The 27,255-nt window shown below is 40.7% G+C and overlaps 1 protein-coding gene across 7 annotated transcripts in view; it reads right to left on the minus strand.

The window, feature by feature from the left end:
- tns2 (tensin 2) overlaps positions 1 to 27,255 on the minus strand; it is a 209,745-nt gene that overhangs the window by 28,478 nt on the left and 154,012 nt on the right. For 6 of the 7 annotated variants that reach the window (XM_062971126.1, XM_062971123.1, XM_062971127.1 and 3 more), the window contains 13 exons: positions 24,993 to 25,031; positions 17,962 to 18,011; positions 14,805 to 14,976; positions 12,869 to 12,919; positions 9,426 to 9,548; positions 6,044 to 6,108; positions 5,662 to 5,745; positions 4,449 to 4,561; positions 4,171 to 4,231; positions 3,972 to 4,050; positions 3,669 to 3,798; positions 3,371 to 3,436; positions 2,568 to 2,684 (listed from right to left, as the gene is read on the minus strand). In XM_062971126.1, the coding sequence (XP_062827196.1) occupies positions 2,568 to 2,684; positions 3,371 to 3,436; positions 3,669 to 3,798; positions 3,972 to 4,050; positions 4,171 to 4,231; positions 4,449 to 4,561; positions 5,662 to 5,745; positions 6,044 to 6,108; positions 9,426 to 9,548; positions 12,869 to 12,919; positions 14,805 to 14,976; positions 17,962 to 18,011; positions 24,993 to 25,031 (1,150 nt within the window). The remainder of the gene's footprint in view (positions 1 to 2,567; positions 2,685 to 3,370; positions 3,437 to 3,668; positions 3,799 to 3,971; positions 4,051 to 4,170; positions 4,232 to 4,448; positions 4,562 to 5,661; positions 5,746 to 6,043; positions 6,109 to 9,425; positions 9,549 to 12,868; positions 12,920 to 14,804; positions 14,977 to 17,961; positions 18,012 to 24,992; positions 25,032 to 27,255) is intronic. The other variant, XM_062971124.1, reaches the window with a different exon arrangement.

A 27,255-nucleotide genomic window follows, 5' to 3' on the forward strand; every position in this document is an offset into this window, starting at 1 on the left:
CAAAAAGATTTCTTGTAAGCCCATCTTACATGTATTGCATCAATATACCAAGGCTATATACCATATATCAATATACCATGGAGCCCCGGTGGCGAAGTGTGTTAAAGCACTGAGCTGCTGAACTTGCAGACCGAAAGGTCGCAGGTTGAAATCCCGGGAGTGGAGTGAGTGCCCGCTGTTAACTCCAGTTTCTGCCGACCTAGCAGTTCGAAAACATGCCAATGTGAGTAGATCAATAGGTACTGCTCTGGCGGGAAGGTAACGGCGCTCCATGCAGTCATGCCGGCTACATGACCTTGGAGGTGTATCCGGACAATGCCGACTCTTCGGCTTAGAAATGGAGATGAGCACCAACCCGCAGAGTCAGACATGACTGGACTTAACGTCAGGGAAAACCTTTACCTTTACCTACCAAGGCTAAAACTAATTTTCTTTTTTAACCTTCTAACATTGATGTGTTCTGGTCAGAGCAGTCATAATTACCTAGTTACAATGGTGCATCAAATCATGGAGTTTCACATGCATGTGCTACAAATATGTGCTGTTGTTTTCATTGTTGCTATTTTTCATAGTTGCTGATTTTAACAATTTTTCTAGTATTTTAGTTACAGTGTTACAGTCTGGTCTGGTACAGAAAGAATTTCATGGGGATGACACCAACACTATTTATTTATTTACCATATTTGCACCCCGCCCTTCTTATAATAATAATAATAATAATAATAATAATAATAATAATAATAATAATAATTATTATTATTATTATTATTATTATTATTTTATTCTTATACCCCGCTCCATCTCCCCGAAGGGATTCGGGGCGGCTTACATGGTACATATACCCTGCCCCATCTCCCCGAGGGGGACTCAGAGCGGCCTCGCAACCATTCATTGCCTTAAAATAACATACAATTGGTAAGCATCTACATTAAAAACTTGAGAATTAAAACATCTAAAAACAGTTACATCAATTATTAAAATCACATAATCCAAAGTCATAATCCAGGGCTATTGCAATTGTCATTGCACAGATTCTACATTTATTTATTGCACTGCAATCACTCTCCAAAAGCTTGGTCCCTTGGCCATGTTTTAACTTTCTTTCTGAAGGCTAGAAGGGAAGGAGCTAATTGAATATCACTGGGGAGAGAGTTCCATAGCTGAGGGGCCACCACTGAGAAGGCCCTATCTCTTGTCCCTACCAACTGTGCCTGTGAAGGAGTGAGACCGAGAGCAGGGCCTCCCCAGAAGATCTTATTCTCTGCGACAGTTCACAGAGGCAGATACGTTTGAACAGGTAAGCTGGGTTGGAACTGTTTAGGGGCTTTAAAGGCTAAAGCCAGCACTTTGAATTGTGCTCAGTAGCAGACTGACAGCCAGTGGAGCTGACATAACAGGGGAATTGTAAAGAACCTGAAGGTTCCAAACAGTCTTCAAAGGCAACCCCACGTAGAGCACGTTGCAGTAGTCTATTCGGGATATAACAAGAGTGTGGACTACCGTGGCCAAATTTAGTAATGCCACTGTATTTTTCAAAGCATTACTACCTATGTGCTTGCCTAGTATGATTCCTTCTCCTGCTCATAGAAAGGTAGGTTCTTTAAAACCTTGGCTTCCCACTACCCGAATACTTATTTATTCTCACTCTTTTGACTGGTTTTCATTGGTGATCTGTGCCATCTTAGTGGGCAGAAATTTAAGAAGCTTAGCTCCTCAATATGCCAAATTCTGCACCTGGTACAAAATGTTTTCTTTTTCCTGTGCTTACACAAAAACATATACATAGCCTGAAATTCTGTGAGCTGATCTCACTATGCCAGCAGAGGCATGGAGGTGTGATGAAAGATCAAAACATTGAAAAAGCAAGAAAAAAACCCAACCCCATGGCCCAATGCCCATGGGAGGAAGGCTGAGAAAGCTGTATCCATTCAAACAGAAAGTTCTGGCTCCCTAGTGGCTTAATTTATTGGTCTGAAAGTACTCCAAAAGGATGCTTCAGAAAATCTAATTCCAAGATAGTCCTTAAAGAGAGTTTCAGCTTTGAGGACCTGCCTGAAAGGTAGACATTGTAGACATAGCTATATACACAGATGACCTTTTATCTCTTCTGCCAACCCTCTTCTCCCTGTTGCTGTTGCTGTGTAACCCTTTGCTAGTGGAATGGGCTATTATGCTGTTTTGTAGTGTACCATCTGGTTTCTAGTCAATATTTTTCATGTCAGGAGCAACTTGAGAAACTGTAAGTTGCTTCTGGTGTGAAAGAATTGACTGTCTGCAAGGATGTTGCCCAGGCGATGCTCGGATATTGATGTCTTATCATCCTTGTGGGAGGCTTCTCCCATGTCCCTACATAGGGAGCTGGAGCTGACAGAGAGAGCTCATCTGCTCTCCTTGGATTCGAACCACCAACCTGTTGGTCAGCAGTCCTGCAGGCACAAGGGTTTAACTCATTGTGATACCAGGGGCTCCATTCTAGTCATCAACTTGCTAATATAAAGGGGTCAACAGGGGTCTAAGTGCTATGAAGAATGTGGAGGAATGCCTCATGAGGATCAGGGCCCACATACCTTCTAGACTATCCTCATGGTGCACATTAAAGTTCTCATAGGAGTCCCAGCGCACTATAGGGTCAGAGATGCTGTAATCCACTCCAACGGCAGCATTGTTCCTATAGGCTTCTCGGCCTGTGAAGTGACAGAGGTGGAACAGCAAGAAAATATTATTAACACAAGAGATAAGAGAAGGGAGAGATAGTAGAAAATACTAACTTTTAGGTAAAGGTAAAGGTTTTCCCCTGGCATTAAGTCTATTCACGTCTGACTCGGGGGCGGGGGGGCTGGTGTTCATCTCAATTTCTACGCTGAAGAGCCGGCATTGTCCGTAGACACCTCCAAGGTCATGTGGCTGGCATGACTGCATGGAGTGCCGTTACCTTCCTTCCAGAGCGGTACCTATTGATCTACTCACCTCTAGTTTGGCAGAAACTGGGGCTAACAGCAAGAGCTCACCCTGCTCCCAGGATTCAAACAATGGACCTTTTGGTCAGCAAGCTCAGCAGCTCAGGGGTTTAACCTGCTGCTCAGGTTGGGGATGTCTACATAGAATGTATGACTGAACCTTGGAGGGATGCAGATATAGCAGCAGCAGGGTAAAACAACAGAGGGCACAAAAATGCCGTCGGTGGGCATGTGCCATATGCACTTGCCCTACTCTGGTTTAAGTACTAAACAAAACCAAAGTTTTGCATTTCTGAAAGGTTGCCAACTCATGTGGTTGTCTTGAAACCATGTCCTGCATCCTAACATCTTTGGCATAAGGAGGAGAAATTCTTGGTAGTCAACTATCTCCCTGCAACAGTGGGATCACCCACCTTTGATTTTCTCTGGACTAGAAGAGAAGACGAATTCCACACTTGCTTCAAAGGGAAATCGTTCATCTGGAGAGAAAAGTGAGTAAATAATTAGGTTGCAATAAGCCACAGAGATTGCTTATCTGAAATATAGCTCTCTTCCTTTTCTCAGTGATTCTCAACCTGTGGGTCCCCAGATGTTTTGGCCTTCAACTCCCAGAAATCCTAAAAGCTAGTAAACTGGCTGGGATTTCTGGGAGTTGTAGGCCAAAACCATCTGGGGACCCACAGGTTGAGAACCACTGTTCTGAACTCTCACCTCTCCAAGCTTCATCCAGCTCGTCTTTGCTAAACCAGAGTTGGGTGCTGTGAATGGTACAAGTGTGGAATTGGACCCGGAATACAACATCCCGTTCATTTCCCTGGAGTTGCTTATGGTAGCATTTCACCTGAGAGAAGGACGAGGATTAGAGACAAAGGTGGTTAGAGAGCACAATAATCCCCTCTGCAATGCATACATTTACGTGCACACACAAACACAAACACATGCCCAGAAGGTGGAGGAAGAAAAGTTATTTATTTTGTGAAATTTCTTAGATACTGAATTGTTAGCCACACTCACCATGACATCCCCCTTCAGGAGCAAGGCTGGCTCCAAGGTGATGCAGAGCTTCTGAGTCCCACCTGTGCCATGGAGGCTGCTACAAGGCACAGATAAAAACAAGGAGAAATGAAATTGTGTTCACCGGTAGAAAAGGGCCTCTTTCTCAGAACTGTTCACTGGTTGATTAGCCTTACAGAAAAACCATGCTGATACTCACTAGATCCCAGAGGTATAGACCAGTTGCATGGACTGGTAGATCTTCAAGAAAGGTTGGTAACCTATTACAGGAAAGGTGGGTTATTATATAGAACAGGCTGAAAGAATATCACATTTCTGTGGTGGAAGGTGACGTTGTCCTTCCCTTCCACTGTAAAGAAGAAAAGGCAATACACATTCATACACAAGTATGCCCAAGAACAGAGTGGCAGGTTTGTCAGACTGTTTTTCACTAAAGTGGGTGATCAGGACATTACTTTGCAACCTCATAGCACTTACCTCCTCCAGCCTCAAAAGTAGGGATAGCTGGGAGCAGGACATGATGAAGAAAAAGCGTATTGCTGTTCATCTTGATTGTGCCTGAGAGTAACCCACTGAAATAATGGATGTATCTGTACACAAAGGAAGGAATTATTGGTCAGTCTCAAGTGATTAGTCACACTCACAGGTGACCTCAAATATATTCCTGGCTTAGAGGTTAGCCGTCCTGACACGTCCTCTTCTCATTTTGTATGGAAAAAGCACAACTCTTAATTCCCTTTGGTGGTATTCCCTAAGTGTTCCCTTGCTCTTACTGAGGAATTGTTTTGAATATAATTACTTTTCATTTGTTTATTTGATTTTTAATTAATTAATTTATTTTTTATATTCCATTTGTCAACCTGGCACAACCTGGAGATCACAACCAGACATAGTGAAGACATCTATCCTTGTGCTTTGCTATTCTGCTGCTGAACATGCATGCCCAATGTGGAATACATCTCACCACATTAAAACAGTGGATTTTAACAGCTCTTAATGAGACATGCTGCATTATCACAGGATGTCTACACCCTACACTGCTGGAGAAATTATACCGTTTAGTCAGTATTGCACCACCTAACATCTGTAACAAAAATACAAAGGCATTGACATCTCTGGCCCATCATCTGTTTGGGTATCAGCCAGCATGTCAATACCTTAAATCAAGAAATAGCTTCCTAAGATCTACTCGCAGGAACACCTCAGCAAGCAAGAGTCCAGAAGTGGCAGGCTAAAACCCGGAACCTCAATCAGTGGATGATACCAGATGAAAAACTCCCCACTGGGAACATAGAAGACTGGGAGACTTGGAAGGTGCTAAACAAGACTGTGGTCTGGCACCACGAGATGCAGATCCAATGTTAAGAAATGGGGTTAAAAAGTGGAGTCCGTGACATGCAAGTGTGGAGAAGAGCAAATCACAGACCACGTACTACAATGCAACCTGAGCCTTGCGACATGCACAATGGAGGACCTTCTTACAGCAACACCAGAGGTATTTGAAGTGGCCAGCTACTGGTCAAAGAAAATCTATAATGCCAAGTTTTTAATTTTGTTTGTGGTTTTTCTATACATTATAATTGCATTCTCAATTCACTTCTGACATGATAAATAAATTTGTTTATTTTTCATGTATTAATTTAATTTAATAATATGTAATGATTTTTTTTTAAGTGGAAGTGTATCTCACCTCTTCTGGGAAGGTTGCAGGGAGGCTGCCACTTTATCCTCACAGAACTTGCGCATAGTCAGGGTGCTGAGGGCCTGGTCTGCACTGAAGAGAGAAGAGATAAAAAAAGAAGCATGTGTGCACGTGTGTGCTTGCATCCTCAGCTTTGTGCCACTGAAGGTAGAAGTCATGTTATACCTGAAGTCTACCCACCAGGGCTGCGCCTAAGCGAGACAATTCTGGAGAAAGGAAGAGAAGAAGATTTGGGAAAAGGAGAGAGAGAGAAAATGCAAGTGAGGAAGAGAGACAGAGAATGAGAGGAAAGTGGTTTCACAGAAGGGCTATGATGCTCTGCTCACAATCACAATCTCTTGCTACCCACATGATTTTCCCTGTTGAGTACCTTGCAGAGATTTTGCTGTAGTGCATATAGGCTGCTACAATGACGCCTGTCTTCCCCTTGTTGCCCTAGGAGAAAAAGAGAGAATGTGTAAAACATTGGTACTTTTTCCAAAGAGTTGCCAACTTCAGTAGGGGGAATAGTAAAAAGGTTTTCCTAGGGACTAGCTTGGAGAGAAAGAGAGATAGAGAATTGTTTTTTTTTCACGTCAGGAGTGACTTAAGATGCTGCAAGTCGCTTCTGGTGTGAGATAATTGGCTGTCTGCAAGGACGTTGCTCAGGGAACGCTGGATGTTTTACCATCCTGTGGGAGGCTTCTCTCATGTCCCTGAATGGAAAGCTGGAGCTGACAGATGGGAGCCCACCCCGCTCCCTGGATTCGAACCGCCTACCTTTCAGTCAGCAGTCCTGATGGCACAAGGGTTTAACCCATTGTGATAAGTTAGAAATATTGTTGTTCTATTGCATTCTAATATCTCATCTTCTCCACCCCACATTTATGTTTCTTTTCACCTCTTCCACTAGGAGCCCCCGATGGTGCAATGGGTTAAACCAGGGGTCCCCAAACTAAGGCCCGGGGGCTGGATGCGGCCCATCGAAGCCATTTATCCGGCCCCCATGGCACAAGGGCAGAAGGGTTTGAGCTAAAGGGGTCTCTTCTTCTCTTACAACCCTTATTATTATTATTATTATTATTATTATTATTATTATTATTATTATTAACAACATTGAGGCTGGGTGGACATCTGTCAGGGGCAATACTAATGGCTTTTGGTGCACAAAGGCAGAAGGGGATAGGACTAAATGGCCCAAGGTGTCTCTTCCAACCCTCTTTATTATTATTATTATTATTATTATTATTATTATTATTATTATTATTATTATTAACATTGAGGCTGGGTGGCCATCGGTCAGGGATGCTTTGCTTGTGCTTTCGGTGCACAAAGGCAGAAAGGGATTGGACTCAATGGCCCAAGGGGTTTCTTCCAACCCTCTTTATTATTATTATTATTATTATTATTATTATTATTATTATTATTATTATTATTATTATTAACATTGAGGCTGGGTGGCCATCGGTCAGGGATGCTTCGCTTGTGCTTTCGGTGCACAAAGGCAGAAAGGGATTGGACTCAATGGCCCAAGGGGTCTCTTCCAACCCTCTTTATTATTATCATTGTTATTATTATTATTATTATTATTATTATTATTATTATTATTATTATTATTAACATTGAGGCTGGGTGGCCATCTGTCAGGGATGCTTTGCTTGTGCTTTGGGTGCACAAAGGCAGAAGGGGATTGGACTCAATGGCTCAAAGGGTCTCTTCCAACCCTCTTATTTATTGTTGTTGTTGTTGTTGTTGTTATTATTATTATTATTATTATTACTATTATTATTTATTGCTCGGTGGCCAACTATAGTCAGGCCCTCCAACGGTCTGAAGGATCATGAACTGGCCCCGTTTAAAAAGTTTGGGGTCCCCTGGGTTAAACCCTTGTGCCGAAAAGAAAATGGATTCCCTTGAATCAGCAAAACAATAATCCAGTATTGCAATACTGATGTAATCACAAACATATACTTGTTTCAACAACTTGTGAAAGGTACAACAAAAATAGTATACAATGAAACGTAAGTTTGTTATATTCACAGTACTGATTACTGTTTCTTTCTTGTAGAAGGGAATTTTCAACAAGGGTTACTTTAAACAGATTTTCTCTTTAAAGTTCACAATGGTGATTTCTTTCTTTTTCTTTCTTTCTTATAAAGGAAATTTCAACAAAAGTCTCTATAAACAAATCTTCCTCTATTATTTCCTTGTAGCTTCCTTCCTTCCACAACTGGTCTCGACCTTGACCAAGTCTCCTTCAGATGGAAAGTTTCTAATATTCACAAATTCAAGTTATAATAAAGCAGACCTAAAAGGAATGAACAGTAGTGGCTGAAAAGTAGTTTCTTAGTAGTAGTTTCTTGAAACTACTTTTCAGCTTGGTCAATGTCGAAACCGGTTGTGGAAGTTCTTTACAAGGAAGCATTGAGGAAGATTTGTTTATAGAGACTTTAGTTGAAATTTCCTTTATAAGAAGGAAAGAGAAAGAAATCACCATTGTGAACTTTAAAGAGGAAATCTTTTTAAAGTAACCCTTGTTGAAAATTCCCTTCTACAAGAAAGAAACAGTAATCAGTATTGTGAATAATATAACAAACTTATGTTTCATTGTATACTATTTTTTGTTGTATCTTTCACAAGTTGTTGAAACATGTATATGTTTGTGATTACTTCAGTACTGTAATAGTGGATTCTTGTTTTGTTTAAACCTCTGTGCTGGCAGGACCACTGACTGACCAATAATAATAATAATAATAATAATAATAATAATAATAATAATAATAATAATCAACTTTATTTATACCCCGCCATCATCTCCCCAACGGGGACTCGGGGCGGCTTACATGGGGCCATGCCCAGAACAATACAATTTGACAGAATATAAAAAGAGCAACAAATCATAACACATTGAACAATACAATAAATGATAATATACATTACAATGCAAAATCAGAAGAACAATAAAAACAAGGGCAGGCCACATGAACACTAGCAGCAGTTTGAATATGGGGCATGAGGTGAGCTCCCCCTGTCAGCTCCAGCTCCCCATGTGGGGACATGAGAGAAGCTTCCCACAAGAATGGTAAAACATCAAACACCCAGGCATCCCTTGGGCAATGTCCTTCCAAAGAGCCAATTATCTCACACCAGAAGCGACTTGCAGTTTCCCAAGTCACTCCTGACATGAGGGGAAAAAAACCCTCTTCTACTCACTCAATTTGTGGGGAGATTTATTCCTGCACAACCCATCTATGAACACTTTCAGAAATGTAAAGAAGCTCAAGATCTATCAATAAGGCAGAAGATCTAACTAAAATGATGTGCAAATATTGGTTTTAGCTTGCATGCCACCCTTCAAGACACAACAAGGAGATTCCTGTTAGCTATGGAATTTTACAGCTTGGAGGGTAGTCTGCTCATGTCCTTAAATGCGTTATTTATTTTCTTAAAATATTTTTATTCCTCCTTTGTATTGTGAGATCTTGGATGCCAAGCAGATTGAGAAATATAAACATTGCCAACAAATATCAACAATGGAATCTAGGAGTGAATTGGCACAATTGAGGAAAAACAGTTCCACTCTATCATTGTAATGCTCTGAGTCTTGCAGTTCCTCCATTCTTTGGGGAGTGGGGAGGTTCGTATAGGCATACTTAATTTCATGGCTTGCAGAAATTAATTATCCTTTACTTTGCCATATGCACAGCAAGCCCTGCTACATTTCCCATCTATAATGCCAAACGGGGTGGGAGCTGCCATCCCCATGCCAGTACCTTGCAGTGAAGCACAACCACATGCTGAGGATCTGAGGTGAGCCAGGTCTCCATGGCTTTGCAGATGGAGCAGATTTTGTCCAGTGGTGGGGCATGCAGGTCTGGCCAGCCAAAATCTTGCACCTGTGCCAAGGAAAGAGGGAAAAATAACATTAGAGATAAGCGGGATGCATACATGGCACCAGAGCAGCTGGAGGAGAGAGATCCAGAACTCTTTACTATGGAAGAATCTCACATTCTGCTGAAAATTATTAGAATATACTATGCAAAAATGAAATGTATTTCTATCTTTGAGGTTTGGAGGATGTAAGGTTGTAAAAATGCCTCTCCGTTCCAATTTCTCTTAATCCCTTGCTCCACTGGATTTTAAAGTGTTTATCAGACAAATTTTATGTTTACAGGGACCCCTTTTCCAAACCAACGGAACTTTGCTTTAAAATAACACTATATATAGGGCCACGGTGGCACAGTAAGTTTAAGCTAAGCTGCGGAACTTGCTGATGGGAAGGTTTGCAGTTTGAATCCACAGACGGGGTGAGCCCCCGTTGTTAGCCCCTGGTTCTGCCAACCTAGCAGTTTGAAAACATGCAAATGTGAGTAGATCAATAGGTACTGCTTTGATGGAAAGGTAATGACATTCCATGCAGCCATGCCGGCCACATGACCTTGGAGGTGTCTATGGACAGCTCTGGCTTTTCAGCTTGGAAATGGAGATGATCACCACCCCACAGCGTCAGATTTGACTAGACTTAATGTCAAGGGGAAACTTTTACCTTATATAACAAAATTTGAAATAAATTCTGTTCCTGGTTTGAAAGTGTTATTTCCTGTTTAATTATGTTTTACTTACTCTGAAAGTAGCTGTTATACTTTGGAAACTTCATTTTTGTGGCTGCCACAAACTATGTTGAATTTCTATGAGATATTTATTCAAAAACTATAGCAAAATGTGCTGCAGGATGTCCCACAAAAAGAAAGTTTTTGTACTTTAATAAACCTTTTCCATGTTTTTTATCTGCTTGGATTTTAATGTATTGTTCATTATTTTATTTTGTGTATCGTTGAAATGTTTTAAGTTTTGTCAAATATGTTGTGTCATTGTTTCGGGCTTGTCCCTGTTGTAAGCCGCTCCGAGTCCCTTTGGGGAGATGGGCAGGATATAAAAATAAAGTTATTATTATTATTATATAATTTTTTAAAATGATAGAACCACTTATAACCCAGAAACAAAAATTGTGTTACATAGTGTAATTGTAATTAGCTCGAATCCTGTTGTGGACTTAGGCATTAATAAGTTGATTTATATTGGTGGTTATTAGAATTGGGCAGTTCCATTACATTCACATCTAGTAATCAGTAGTTCTCAACCTGGAGCCCCCAGATGTTTTTGGCCTACAACTCCCAGAAATCCTAACCAGTTTACCAGCTGTTAGGATTTCTGGAAGTTGAAGGCCAAAAACATCTGGGAACTCCAGGTTGAGAACCACTGCAGTAAAGTGATGGATATGCATGGGGACATTCCTGCTGGCATTCATTCCACAGTTTTGTTTTGTTTTTTCGTGTCAGGAGCAACCAGAGTTGTTTCTGGTGTGAGAGAATTGGCCGTCTGCAAGGACGTTGCCCAGGGGACGCCCGGATGTTTTGATGTTTTACCATCCTTGTGAGAGGCTTCTCTCATGTCCCCACATGGAGCTGGAGCTGATAGAGGGAGCTTATCTATGCTCTCCCCAGGTAGGATTCGAACCTGGCAGCCTTCAGGTCAGCAACCCAATCTTCAAGTCACAAGGCTTTTATCCCCTAGGCCACCGGAGGCTCCACAGTTAAGTATCAGGGGTTATTAGCACCTCTGCTAACAAGCTAAGTAAGTGTACTATTATATACCATACACTGTTATGGAAGATTCTGGCCTTTATTAGTGAATTTGGAGAAACCTGGCCACGGTTCATTAGTAAATCCCTATTTAATTCTGATGGTTTAAGTACTAGACCACAGTTAGAAAATGGAATCCGCTGAAAACTGGAACGCAGTTGGCTTTTTAAAAAACTTACAAAATGTAAGACTAAACACTAGATGGTGCTGAATTGACTGAGAGGAAAGGGTAAAGGTAAAGGGTTTTCCCCTGACATTAAGTCCAGTTGTGTTAGACTCTGGGGGTTGGTGTTAATCTCCATTTCTAAGCCAAAGAGCTGGCCTTGTCCGGAGACGCCTCCAAGGTCATGTGGCATGACTGTACGAAGTGCCGTTACCTTCCCGCCGAAGTGGTACCTATCGATCTACTCACATTTGCATGTTTTCGAACTGCTAGGTTGGCAGGAGCTGGGGCTAATAGTGGGAGCTCACCCTGCTCCCCGGATTCGAACTTGGCAACCTTTCAATCAGCAAGTTCAGCAGCTCAGCAGTTTAACCCACTGTGACACCGGAGGCTCCGTCCAAAAACCACCCAAAACAGCAAAAAAGCAGCAGTAACAGCAACAACAGGTCAAAACAGCAAGCCAGGGATTGAAAGTGTGGAATTTAGGTCTATCAAAATAGCAAGTCACCAAAAAGCAGGGGATGCCTGCACATGCATTTGATGACCCAGAGCAAAAAGACACTTTGTACTAATTATGCAACAACACATCAGAATATTTCATCATTATGCTATGAGACCGAAGAGGCAGGGCAAGGAGATATCACTCATCCAGGCTCAGAATAAGTCTCAACAAGGCCAGCAATCAGTCTGTCAAGAACAGTGCCAGAAGTGCCACTCTTTCAGCACCTTCTATCCCACAAATGTGATGATTTGTCAATTTGTGGATTCATTTCCCCCTTTTCTTTTGCTCTGCCAAAATTGTCATTGACCACTCCACACTTCACTGACTTTTTGTTTGGGCAGAGGTTGGAAAAATGATTTTTTGGGGACTATAACACAGAATCCATCAGAAGCAGAGCTCAACGGAGGGTTCTGATAGATGTAAGCCAGACCCTCCCCACCTTTTCCAAGCTCTATATGTGGGAAAGTTAGGACAGCTATTTCACATCAATTCATCATGTCAACCTCAGAAAACTACCAATATACTATATATACCTGTGTATAAGTTGACCTAATGTATAAATCAAGGGCAGATTTGGGGGTCAAAATTGTGAGTTTTGATATGACCTCTGGATAAGTTTAGGGTCATTCTACAGAGAGAGAAAGTGCCCTCAGAGAGAGTAGAGAGAGTCAATGCTTCTTTCAGGTTCTTCCAGACAGACTAAATTCTTGTCTTTTGCCTCTCTGTTCAGAAGAGAATCATTCCTTTTTTATAAGAGTTAAGGTACAGTACTTACATTGACCCATGAATAAGTTTTGGGTTAATTATTGGACTACAAAAATATCTAGACTTAGGCATGGATATACACAGTAGCTTCAACTCAGATTAGCTTTCCTGTTAATATAAGGAACATTCTCCTTTCCTTTTTACCTTTGGGTTCAGCCTGATGATGTCATGCCGTTTCTCTGAAAGGTTCAGGAGCTATAGACACAAAGAGACATTTAGTTGGCTTCCATGACTTGCAAGGGATTCCTTAACAAGGGTTGTCAACCAACCCTTCCTTTTACTTGACTGATCCAAATTCTCTCAATTGACAAAAATGAAAGATGGCACACCTCTAGATTCCAATATATCAAATTTCATCTCAACTTCCTTGTCTCCGCTATTCACCTATGAGATGTTTTAAGCATCAAATGTTGGCAATGCCACCCTCCACTCTTGTTCTGATTTGTACTTCCTTTTCCAGGGCTTGACCTACAAGTAGGCAGAGATCTGGCAGCGTGTAGTAAGATTTTGGAAGAGAGCTGTGTGTTGTCTTCCCTGTGCTACTAAATTAACTTGTTGCCTTGTCCAGTGCTTCAAAAAGACAGCCTTTTCACACAATCGCATTATAGAGCTATGACTGAGTTCCAACCTATGAACTCAGTCTTAACCTCACAATTCTTAACCAGAGAACTCTAATGCCTCCCTAAACCACATACCCCAGCAGCCACAGCATAGTAGTTAAAGTGGACCATAGTGCCATAACTGTGTAGAGCAGTCAGCTACAAGGCCATTCAGCTTTTGTACATGGAAATACAGAAGAGTCTCACTTATCCAACACTCGCTTATCCAACATTCTGGATTATCCAACGCATTTTTGTAGTCAATGTGTTCAACATATCGTGATATTTTGGTGCTAAATTCATAAATACCGTAATTACTACATGGCATTACTGCGTATTGAACTACTTTTTCTGCCAAATTTGTTGTCTAACATGATGTTTTGGTGCTTCATTTGTAAAATCATAACCTAATTTGATGTTTAATAGGCTTTTCCTTAATGCCTCCTTATTATCCAACATATTCAGTTATCCAACATTCTGCCAGCCCGTTTCTGTTGGATAAGTGAGACTCTACTGTACCACTTCTGGGTTGCTGTGAGTTTTTCGGGCTATATGGCTATGTTTCAGCAGCATTCTCTCCTAACGTTTCGCCTTCATTTGTGGCTGGCCTCTTCAGAGATTCTGTTGGCAAATAAGCAAGTGGAGTGTATATATATCCGTGGACTATCCAGTGTGGGAGAAAGAATCTTTGTCTGTTAAAGCAAGTGTGAATGCAGCTTCATGGCAACTCAATGCTATTCAAGCTTGCTAACTGCAACATTTACACTTGCTTTAACAGACAAGGGTTCTTTCTCCCATCCAGGACATTCTACAGATATATATACACTCTGAGTTTCATTACCAACAGAACCTCTGAAGATGCCAGCCACAGATGTAGGTGAAACGTCACGAGAGAATGCTATGGCCATACAGCCCAAAAAAACTCACAGCAACCCAGTGATTCTGGCCATGTATGCCTTCGACAACAAAAACTATCTTGTTCTTTGCCTAAAGCATGAAAGCACATTAGGCTGACCTTGCACCTTTTTCCTAAACAGCTTCACACACTGCAGTACCAAGGATGATTCATTACTTTAGGTTTCCCATTCTTTGCAAAGTCACATTCAAAATATAGTCTGACTCTAGCCTGCAAGGTGTGCAAACCTTCTTTGTGTTGAAAGCTTGCACATCTGCAAAATCAAGGAGATCTCAAGGTTGTATTTTAGATGGGCCTCTGACAGAGAAGTTCAGAATTGGAGATATTCAAAGTTTCCTTCTATTCCATCTCAGAAGAGACATACCCTAATTAGCAGGATGGTCAAATTCCTGCTTTCAAGATGTGTTGGGACTGCAAATCCTAACATTCCTCACCAAGGGCTGATGGTAAGTGGCAGTTGGACAACGCTGGCAGTTACATTTGGCCCACTCTTGCTCGAAAGATATTTTGATTCTAAACACCTAGATTATAATAATGGCTCCCCTTTGTTTCTTGAACTCTTTACCATGTACTTGTCCTCATGCTTGGATTTTAGCATCTGGGCTACCTCCCGGAGATTGCCACGATAACGTTGCTCTTCCAAGGCAGGGGGGAAGAAGACTGAAATGATGCGCTCAGTGATGTAGATGAGGTCAAAGTCATATTTGCGTTCCATTACGTGGTCCAAACTGAAACTCCTAAAGCAAGGAAATAATAAGCTTTTAAAGGCCCTTCATGGGTGCTTTCCAATCTTAAGAAACCCAGCACATCATGATGCATCAGAAACCCAAGTAGGAAAAAAGAAATGGGAAACATCAATCTATAAAAAGAGGTATTCCTGTGTGGTTTCAAATTTGCTCCTCGGTTTTACATTGTCTGTATACAAGGATAAAATTGAGCATCCAAAATCCACTTCCCTGGAACTTCCACACATTAGACTTACAGCCTCATCACACCAGAGCATGGATGCACTTTAAATCCGATTTCTGTCTTATGCAGAATACTAGGATTTAGTGAGGTCCAAGACCTTTCCTTCTCTAAACTACAAGCCGCATAATTCTGCAGGATGCAGAAACTGGATTTAAAGTGGATCTACGCTCTAGTGTGATGTGGTCCCTAGTCTCTGTCTCCTGAACAACAGAAAAAAAAAACTCTGCTTCATCTTCTGCTATGAAAGAAAATAACTTAGCAGTCTCACTTGAGAAGTTAAAATACAGCTGACGGAATGACTGGAAACCACGAAATCTTATGCTACACGACAGTTAGTTCCAAAGGTTATAGAGATTCCTTTAAATGGTCCTCTTCCCAGTCAATGAAAGGACTACTTGAAACCCGAAGAGAGAATATTTAAAGCTGCAGCCTTTAGTTTACTTGTAGATACCAGTTTCCTACATATTTGGATTGACAGCGACCAGGCTACTTCTTCATATGCTCAATTTTCCTTCTAAAGCAGTGGTTCTCAATCTGTGGGTCCCCAGGTGTTTTGGTCTAAAATTCCCAGAAATCCCAGTCAGTTTACCAGGTGTTAGGATTTCTGGGAGTTGAAGACCAAAACATCTGGGGACCCACAGGTTGAGAGCCACTGTTCTAAAGACAATAATAATAATAATAATAATAATAATAATAATAATAATAATAATAATTTTGTGGTTTTCTGGCATTGTATATTTTTACCGCTTCTGTGACTGTTCATTTGTATTTTGATTCCGTAGCTCACTTGTCGATGGATGTCCAGAATCAGCAGCATCCACCGCGGCCCTTTTTATCTTGGGTGATGACCGAGCCAGTATAGACTTCGTTTTGGTTTGAATCTCCATAATGGTAATGGGTTAGGTGCTCTTAGTTCCACTCCTCAGCTGAGGCCTCTCTGGCTTGGTTGGACCTGCCGATAGTTACACTACCGCCAGCACAGTCCTCAGTCATCATTGGAGTGGTTAAGCCCCCCCACCACGTCAAGGTGGCAGCCCAGGAGCAAGCCATCAGAACAAATGCAATTAAGGCCAAGATAGAAAAATCAGCTGATGACCCAAAATGCAGACTGTGCAAGGAAACCGATGAAACCATTGATCATATCCTCAGCTGCTGTAAGAAAATCACACAGACAGACTACAAACAGAGGCACAACTATGTGGCCCAAATGATCCATTGGAACTTATGCCTCAAGTACAACCTCCCAGCAGCAAAGAACTGGTGGGATCACAAACCTGCAAAAGTACTGGAAAATGAGCACGCAAAGATATTGTGGGACTTCCGAATTCAGACTGACAAAGTTCTGGAACACAACACACCAGACATCACAGTTGTGGAAAAGAAAAAGGTTTGGATCATTGATGTTGCCATCCCAGGGGACAGTCGCAATGACAAAAAACAACAGGAAAAACTCAGCCGCTATCAGGACCTCAAGATTGAACTTCAAAGACTCTGGCAGAAACCAGTGCAGGTGGTCCCGGTGGTGATGGGCACATTGGGTGCCGTGCCAAAAGATCTCAGCCGGCATTTGGAAACAATAGACATTGATAAAATTACAATCTGCCAGCTGCAAAAGGCCACCCTGCTGGGATCTGTGCGCATCATCCGAAAATACATCACACAGTCCTAGACACTTGGGAAGTGTTCGACTTGTGATTTTGTGATATGAAATCCAGCATATCTTGTTTGCTGTGTCATAATAAAATAATAATAATAATAATAATAATAATAATAATAATAATAATTATAATTATTATTTTATTCTTGTACCCTGCCTCCATCTCCCCGCAGGGACTCAGGGCGGCTTACAAATACAAAACAAGCATACATACAATAACATCAAATACCGAAAAAGCTAGTGCTAGATTTATGCAAAGATTTGTTGTGTTCAAGTGTAAACTGGGGTCCATTCTGCATGCATACACATCACTCAGTAAATTCTCATTCCTGGACACAGGCTGTATCTACACTGACATTTACAATCCAGATTATTATCTTTGAATTGGATGATATGGTAGTGTAGACTCGTATAATCCAGTTCAAAGCAGATAATGTGGATAATCTGCTTTGATGATCTGGATTATATGGCAGTGTAGATACAGCCTGTTTGTTAGGTTTGTTTTAGAAAACATATTTTTCAATATGTTCTTAATTAAATGCTTTGAGAACTTGGCACAAATAAAAAAAAGAGTTTCTTCAGGGTATCATCATATATTCAAGATTTGGGTGGAATGGTGTTAGGATAAGATAGAAGCCTATTACATGGAGAATTGCTTGAACAGGAGATCTGTGTACACCCTTCCATATCACCATGCAACCCCTGTAGTGTTATTGGGCTAAATTCTCTGAAACAGGACGTTTGGAAATATGTCTGCCTTAGAAATGAGCTTACACAACTGTGCTGACTCAGAAGTGGGCCTTTCTTAATTCTGAGATCATTACATTTCCTCTTGGGTCTTTCTTCTTGCTGAACATGACCAATTGGAATTGGTCACAGCATTCCAGATGCATGCCTCTGATAATTAAGGAAAGGCATTTGAATGAATGCCTTCTGAAGGGAACGGCTGTGTGTAGAAGTTTCAACACAACACACAGGCGCTACAGATGGCCTGCCACAGGGTGGGGTAGACCAGGCATTGGCCAGGACATTCTCTGTTCCTATACTATCCCGTCCCATTCTTCCTTTCCTTTCAATGCAGGGCAGAGAGACTCACCGGGGCAGCGTGTTCCGTTGCTTTGCAGTATTGAGCGACTTGGTGGAACCCTGAAAAATGAGACCAAATGAGAAGGAAGGAGGTCAGCATTTCGTGAAAAAGTTTCAGGATGGCAGTACTTCCAAAAGTAAAAATAACAAGGGAGGAGGAAGGGGCAGACAGTGACTGGAAACAACCCTGATTCACTAGTGTGTTGTCAAAGGCTTTCATGGCTGGAATCGCTGGGTTGCTGTGAGTTTTCCGGGCTGTATGGCCATGTTCCAGAAGCATTCTCTCCTGATGGTTCACCCACACCTATGGCAGGCATCCTCACACCTCTGAGGATGCCTGCCATAGATGCAGGTGAAATGTCAGGAGAGAATGCTTCTAGAACATGGCCATACAGCCCGGAAAGCGTGCAGCATCCCAGTGATTCCAGTCATGAAAGCCTTTGACAACACATAGAACTTTGAAATTTACTCTATAATATTATTTCACGCCAGTTACTCATAATAGTGTATACCAAATAGCTGACCAGGGCAGAAGCCAAGGGGGTGTGTGTGTGAAATGTCAGGAGAGAATGCTTCTGGAACATGGCCATACAGCCTGGAAAACTCATATCAACCCAACCCTGATTAATTGTGTGAACTTGAAGCACTGAGAGCTTCCTGCTGGTCTTCCTAAAGTCACCACTAGTAAGGTTTCCAATTGGAAAATGATTTATCATTACAAGACTACAGAGGCCTTTGAATTTATCCTTTGTTTTGCACTATCCTTTGTAAAACCAATAATTTTTTTTTAAAAAAGAAAAGAATTTATCCAACACACGTCTCTTTACATTCTTATATTCTTACCACTGACAATAATTATGAATTCACCACCACTGTGTTGTTATCACCAATAACAAGTATGTTAGAAATCAAAACAGAAAAATGTAGAACACCAGATTTGGAAAAAAAAAATCTCAATTTCAGTTAGTTCTGAGGGTCATGCCCTTGAAACCGAGAGTAATATTGCCACCAGCCTGTTTTTAATCTGATGAAGATTAAAGTTAATGCTATAATAAATCTTATTACAAATGCTTAGGCTGCAATGAGTTTGCAGACCTTTAAAGGTGGTGCAAAACTCTTTTCCCTTTAAAATATAAACTTAGCCATTATATCCACAGCCTACTTCCCTGAGGGGACAGAGCATGGTCCTACCATTTGCTCACTTTGTTTCTGAAAAGAAAGCAACTTTGGGTTTATTTTTTCCTCAGAGGTCAGTGTCTTCATAGTGAGGAGACTTGTGGTGCCCTTCTTTTGACCATCTTTTTTTTTACAAACCAAATATTCAAGTGTTCAGCAGATGGGGAGCAAGCTTGCATACAAGCAGCATTAGGATCATAGATTTGAGAAGGACCTTGTAGCAAATCAAGTGTTCATCAGCATGCAAATAACACTATGTAACACAATATTTGTTCCTGGGTTATAATTGTCATTTCCTAATTGGTTCTATCACAAAAACATGGAAAAAGTTTATTAAACTGCAAAAACTTTGTTTTTGTGGAACATACTGCAGCACATTTTGCTATAGCTTTTCAAGCTTCTCAACCAATTCAAAATAGTTTGCGGCAGCTGCAAAAAACAGAGTATCTAGAGTATAACAACTACTTTCAAAGTAAGAACTGCACAATTAAACAGGAAATAACACTTTCAAGCCAGGAATAGAACATTTTTCAAGTTTTGTTACATAGTGTTTTCAAAAGTAAGCTCATCAGTATTTCCAAAAATCTTTCAATTTATGCACTTCCCAGATTATTTACCTTTAATAACAGCAGACATCAAACTACTACACCCTATATTCAAACAATTCTTTATTCAAATAATCATAATATATAGATGACTAGACAGATAAGACAGAAAGATAGGTAGTTTCATACTATCTATTCATCTTCTATCCAGTCAGGTGGGTGTAACAGATGTCTCACTGGTCGCTTTTGGGACAGTGGAGCAATGAAGCTACTCTGGGTTCAGTCTGAAGCTATCCAAGGTGCTGAATCCGATCTCCAAATAGTTTCAATATGTCAGACAGCTCCTCTAAATTTCTAAATGCAGAGTGGATTCACCACCACCTTTTTAATATCAAAGCTAGCAGACTCTACTGGACATTGTTGTTCATCAATGAATATCAAACATCAGCAAAGCATTTTTTTTTCGTGTCAAGAGCAACCTGAGTTGCTTCTGGTGTGAGAGAATTGGCTGTCTGCAAGGACGTTGCCCAGGGGACGCCCAGATGTTTTTTTTTTGATGTTTTTACCATCCTTGTGGGAGGCTTCTCTCATGTCCCCGCATGGAGCTGGAGCTGATAGAGGGAGCTCATCAGTGCTCCCCTGGGTGGGATTCGAACCTGGCAGCCTTCAGGTCAGCAACCCAACCTTCAAGTCACAAGGCTTTAACCCACTACACCATCAGAGGCTTCAGCAAAGCATATAAGGTGGGCATATAATTACAATTAAGGTACATGATGAAGGAATTCACTTGGTTATGACATAGTAGCTAAGAGGCCTTAAACAATATCAATAGTGGGAGTACTCTGGTTATGGATACCTTACCCATCATTCAGGCAAGGTATTCAGAATAATATTTTAAACACATTGTTGTTGCTGTTGCTAGCTGAAATCCTCTTTGTGACTTCCATAATTGAATGGTGAGTCAATAGAGAAGTAAATCTAATTGATTTGGTGGCTCATTTCCTGTTAGGACTAACAATAGATGGCCATTATTTTAAAGATAATATGTTACTGTTTACTTTTTAAGAGGGACCTGTTGCTTTTTCATTAATTTTTGATGAATCGCATTCATCAAAGGTAGGTTACAAAATCAATCTATTTTAACTTTGATAACAGGAATAGGAAAGGAGCAAAATTCCTCCCACAAGCAACACTTGGGAAGCAATACAGAAATATCATGCTACAAATGTAATGGGTTTACCAGTTCTATTGTTATGGAAAAGAGATATTTTATTCCCTTGTGTAGCACAGGCAATTCCCAAGTTACGAAAAAGATAAATTCTGTAGGTTTATTCTTAAGTTTAATTTGTATGTAAATCGGAACAGGTACATTTTCTAAGTGTAGCTAAGTGTAACTTCAGCCAAATATATAGCTATGGATAGCATAGGAAAGGATTAATACTCCTGTAGAGTTTGTTTTGCTGTCTGTATCCCTGTTCAGAAGATTTCATCTCACTTTCTGTCCCTGTGATAACTGGATTTTGAAAAAACTGGCTTGTTGTGGAAACAAGGCCTGGTGATAAAGTTTCAGCAGAGACATCTTTTTCCCCCCACAATAACTCTTTCAAGAGTAAATTTCCCTTCTGAGGGGCAGATTTATTTCACTTCCTCTTGTCTTACTCTCGTTTTTAACTATGATTTGTTTCTAAGTCGGATGTTTGTAACTCAGGAACTGCCTGTACTTTACTAAACTTTACTAAAATTTTGAACTAAGCTCTGCTCGAATGCAATTGCACTGAGCCTTAGAAACTTTTACCCTAAACTGAAAACCCATTCATTAACGCAACTGGGCTTTGTAATTTATTTGTATGCATACTTGCTCTTCTGAATATATTTCATTTATTTTATATTGACAACTATTGACTGTATGGTATTTTCATAGAACTGCCCCTTCTTTTAAGATTATTTTGAAAATGAAAAGCAGAGTACAAATGTTCAAAACATTATACACGATTATTTAATTTAGATACATATGTTTCTCAGAATGTATGCTTGAACAGACTACTTTTATGTTGGTGGAGAAAGCCATGCAGAACTTTAATATGCAACATGTTCCTTGTCAAACTATTATGCAGATGGAAAAAATATTGTCTACTGCAAATAGCACCTTGGGAGCAAATAATAATTGGGGACTGGTGTGTGGGAAATTAGAAGGAAAACCAAATTGAAAACACATTCTGGATCAAGGATTCACATGGACTTCAAAAGAAAAGTTGCCAGTTTAAGTATGTTTGTTTTCTTCTTTTTCGGGGGTGGGACAGATAAAGTGTTATGTAATTTGCCCCTGAGCTATGAATCATGAAAGCCTGGTTTAAATCATGCCACTGACTCGTTGGTTGACTTTTGGCAAGTTCAGAGTTGAAAATCTTACTTTATTGACTACAAAGACAGCATAGCCACATGCTGGTTGGTGGATTCTGGGATCTTTAGTCCAAAAATAACTTTGCCAAATTCTGGACAAGCTTGTGGATGCATTCTGTTTTGGGTCTCCACTTGAAATATGATGCCAAAAATATTGACCAACTTCAAAGGGCAGTGGTAAGGATTACAACAATATATTTGAATGGCTGTGAGCACTCCAAAAGAATGATACAAATGTTAAGAATTATGATTGCTTCCAAAGCTATGTAACATGAGCAGCCAATATAGTATAGTGTCTATTATATTTGAGATGCCCTTTGCTTCCATTGTCTGCAAGGAGACATACTAAAAAGGCAAACTGCAGATCTGAAACCCTGCCGATTTGCCAGGAACAATCCTCCGTTGCCCCACTTTTTCAGCTGTTTTTGCAATGTCCTAGTTCCTTTCTCCTCTTCCAACTTTCCTCCTTTCTCCTTCAGTCATTACAAACTGCTCAGAAAGTGCAGAAGTAATTTGCAGTCATTTAACTCTGCCAGGGGAAAGGACCAGGAAGGAGGAATCTTGCCCTTTCCAGTTGACTCAGGCAAAAACAAACTGCTGCAACCTTTCCTGTGCTATTTTGCATTAATAGCCTTTGCCATTTTGACTCCACTCTGATGCTGCCCAGCCACAGACATCCTGATTTTCATCTGTGAACTGTTGTAAGGTATAACACGGACTAAAATGCAGTTTTATCTGCCACCAAAGACCTAACCAATCCTTTTCACTTGAACAAGCATTGGACATGACCCATCACACTGAAATTCTGTATGAAATGTTTTGTGAAAGAGAATCAGACTGCTAATTCAAATAAAGGTTCAGCAGGGAGAACAAATGTTGTAATATACTCACTAGAACAAAGAAAGATGAATCACAGACTAGCTATGTGTCCAAATATAACTTACTGGAGAATGTGGAAATGCACCCATGTCCAGTTTGTGGGGTCGTAGCACCAAATGGTCACTCACTATTGGAAACAGGATGTGGGACTAGAGAGGGCTTTGGCTTGATCCAGCAGAATCCATCTCATGCTTTATACAGTACTAGCTTTGCCCGGCCACGCGTTGCTGTGGCGAAGTATGGGAAATAAAGTATTAAGGAATTGGTGGTAGTTAAGGTAAAGGGTAAAGGTTTTCTCCTGACATTAAGTCCATTATAAATGGGTTATACAGCTGTGTGGAAGGGCCTTGAGTCTACACTGCCATATAATCCAGTTAAAATCAGATAATCTGTATTTTATAGGCAGTGTGGAAGAGGCCTGAGGCCTAACTGCCTGTCCCCTGGGCTGAGTGGGTTGCTAGGAGACCAAGTAGGTGGAGCTTAGCCTTCTAACTGGCAGCAATTGGATAAAAACAATTATTCCTCTCCCTCTAATTAGGACTTTATTTTTCTTTTCTTTTTGTTGTATGAACGTAGAGGCATGGATGAGGGATTGTGCTGCCAAGTTTAATGTTTCTGGGATGTGTAATTTTGTTGTTTTGTCCTGGGCCAAAATTTCATTACCCTTTTATATTGATAGATGACTTCTATGTCCACATATGTTCTAAGACATCCCACCCCATGGATACATGGAACTGTCAATAATAGTCAACCCTGTATTTTGACTATATTGGGCTGGAAACATGTCCCCGTAAGCTAGAACTGACAGATGGGAGCTCACCCTGTCTCGCAGATTCAAAACGGCAACCTTCAGGTTAGCCACCTAACCTTCAGGTCAGCAGTCCAGCTGGCAAAAAGGTTTAACTCACTGCGCCACCATCACAATAGAGTGATAATTCCTAGTGTGAATAAGCTGTAGGAGCACTTCTCTGGATGGCAACTGAGTTAAACACAATTATCTTACACTTTCCCTTCTTTAAACAGGAAAGACATCTCTTTTTTGTAAGCTGACATTTCTCCTGTAGGCACCTATAGCAAAAGTCAATGTTTCATGCCACTGTAAATAAGTAATAATAGCGAAAAATATGTTGCAATTACATAGCAGGTGTTATTTTATGAGTATTTCAAAACACTTCCGTTTTATAACCTATGCTTTAGTTAGGCCCATGGAATTGCTCCAGACTGCTTTGCAAATCAGCATCATAATGAGTCTCACATATTCAAATGTACTCGGTTTGAATTGGAACCAAAATGGTTCTGGAAGCAGCTAAAATGGTTCTTGAATTTTATTCGCTTGAGTTAAAAGCAAACTGGAGTGATCACAGCTGAGCTCTAACCAGAAATGAATAAAATAATTTAATAATCTCACTCCTTGAATGTTACATTTGTGCTTTGATATTGAAATAAAAAGAAGCGTGGACTGATTGTGAAATTCAGTAATATGTTTTTGTTCTGAAACCCAGTTCAAAGCAGATGTGGGATTTCCCGCCTTGATATTCTGGGTTATATGGCTTGTGTGGAAGGGCCCTCAGTTTGGGAGCTGCATTGGTACCTATTTGTATGAGCAAAGACAACAGCACATAATAAATTCAGGGATTTTTATGCGGAGGATCGGTAACATTTTCTGCGGAGGCTACCAATTTTTCCAGAATGCCTGTATTTGAGAAGAAGCAGTGACATCCAGGTAGCAGCTATAAGGTCAACACTTTCGCACAGAAGCAGAGAAGAAAGGTTCAAAACATGAGAGTGACTGAAAAAAAAGCAAACTATAATAAAAAAACCTATACACTGATACAAATAGTCTTCAGGAAATACTGATTGAGCCTAACACAGTTTTAAAGGAGTTGTGAAAAGAATGAGTATGAAAATATGAAAATATGTGCAATGACAAAAACAAGAAAATAAACATATCACTGTGCCCATGGGGATACATTCCCAGACTTACTGCAGATAGCAAAAATCATAGCTAGGTTGACAAGATCAGCAGAAAATTGAGTCTTACCAAATGTTCAATGCGCCGGACTGGGGCTGTGTTCCGCCTCTGGATATGTGAAGGAAAAAACAGGGAGAAGGAAGAGTCTATTGTTAACATAACATTAACACAAGTCTTCTGTTAGTACTGTACCATGTCTTTCAGTGAAAGCCCAGTCTTACAAATAAAACGATTAGAGCCCATAACTAGGTTACGGAAAGCATCCACTGATAGCGTGATCTTCAGATCAAGGCTGTAGGAGAGGCATGCTATGATAACAGCTATCCATTTTCCTACTAAGAACTGCCCCTCAAGCAGTATATGATTAAAATAAAAGTGTAAATTTGTTATAAGCCAACCACAGGCTGAAGCATTCATTGTCTGAAATAGAATAGTAAATGGCAACACAAATGTAAAAGCTCATAGACCAAAAAAGGTATTTGAGATGAAAGATCTCTGACACTTCTTCCCACTTCTGACAGTAAGGACATATAGCAGCATTTCTCAACCTGGGGGTCAGGAGCCCTGGAGGGGTCATGAGGGGTGTCAGAGGGATCACCAAAAACCATCAGAAAATACATATTAATTCACAATGCTCTCTGGAGGTAGGTGTACTACATCTCCCCTAAATCATAGTAAGTTCCTCCCAAATCCCTCCAATATTTTCTGTTGGTCATGGGGGTGCTATATGGGAAGTTTAGCCCAATTCTATCATTGGTGGGGTTCAAGAGGCAACTACAACTCCCAAATGTCAAGGTCTGTTTTCCCCAAACTGTACTGGTGTTCACATTTGGGCATATTGAGTATTCGTGACAAGTTTGGTTCAGATCCATCATTGTTTAAGTCCACAGTGCTCTCTGGATGTAGGTGAACTACAACTACAAAACTCAAGGTCAATACCCACCAAACCCTTCCATTATTTTCTGTTGGTTGTGGGAGTTCTGTGGGAGTTCTTTGGTTCAATTAGTTTTTACTCCCTTTTATCAGTAGGCAATCCTGTGCATCCTTCACATGATTAAGCATCACTGAAGACTTTAGTAGAATTCTGTTCTTTACATATGTATAGCTTGGCTGAGATTAGAGGGCGCAAGAAGCAAGCATTTGGGAGAGTGGATTCACAGTAACTGTAATGCTTAAAATGCAAATCAAAGCCCGCCTAATCTTAAGGCAAAAGTGTCTCAGGTGGCAGTTTGAGATGAGATAGCAAATTCCACCAACAAAACCTTGAAGAACTATTTCTTCAGCAGGGAATATAAGATGATGACTTCTATGGGCCCACAGAACCATGTAACTCAGAATATCAAGACAGATAATCCACAATATCTGCTTTGAACTGGATTCTCTGATTCCACACTGCCATATAATCCAGTTCAATGTGGATTTTATCCCCGCCAATCGCGCCTGTGACAGGGGCAGAACCAAGATCAGGACATCCCGGGAGGATCTTAATCTCCACAGTGATTCACAGAGGGAGATGCGTTATGAATGTTAAATTCATAAAGTTAAGAAATGTTAATGAAACTAACACCTAACACCTTCTGCATCCCTCTTTTATCATACTGGGTTTGTTATTAATAATTTCTTTTTCAGAAAACAAGTGACTCACTCTTCCTTCCTTAAGTGCTCAATTTGGCACCATCTGAAAGGGGCGGGATGTCATTATAATGGAAAGACAGGCAAAGGATTCAGAAGGTTGTGTTTTAGAGAGGATACACCTGTGATGAAACAATGCCAGGGAAGCAAGACCACTGAGCAGTCAATAGTGTTTTGATTCCGAAGATTAATTTTAAAAACTGTGATGAAAGAAAAATAGGATAAGGGAGATTCTCTCCCTTTAGTCTTTTAGTATGCTGCTCCTCAGTTGTTTAGTCGTCTCCGACTCTTCGTAACCTCATGGACCAGTCCATGCCAAAGCTCCCTGTCGGCTGTCACCACCCCCAGTTCCTTCAAGGTCAAGCCAGTCACTTCAAGGATACCGTCCATCCATCTTGCCCTTGGTCGGCCTTTCTTCCTTTTTCCTTCCATTTTCCCCAGCATCATGATCTTTTCCAAGCTTTCCTGTCTCCTCATGATGTGACCAAAATACTTCAGCTTTGCCTCTAATATCCTTCCCTCCAGTGAGCAGCCGGGCATTATTTCCTGGAGGATGGACTGGTTGGATCTTCTTGTGGTCCAAGGCACTCTCAGGATTTTCCTCCAGCACCAGAGTTCAAAAGTGTCTATCTTCCTTCGCTCAGCCTTCCTTATGGTCCAGCTCTAACATCCATAGGTTACTGTGGGGAATACCATTGCT

The sequence above is a fragment of the Anolis carolinensis genome, chromosome 2 (genome assembly GCF_035594765.1).
Source record: "Anolis carolinensis isolate JA03-04 chromosome 2, rAnoCar3.1.pri, whole genome shotgun sequence".
Taxonomy (NCBI): domain Eukaryota; kingdom Metazoa; phylum Chordata; class Lepidosauria; order Squamata; family Dactyloidae; genus Anolis; species Anolis carolinensis.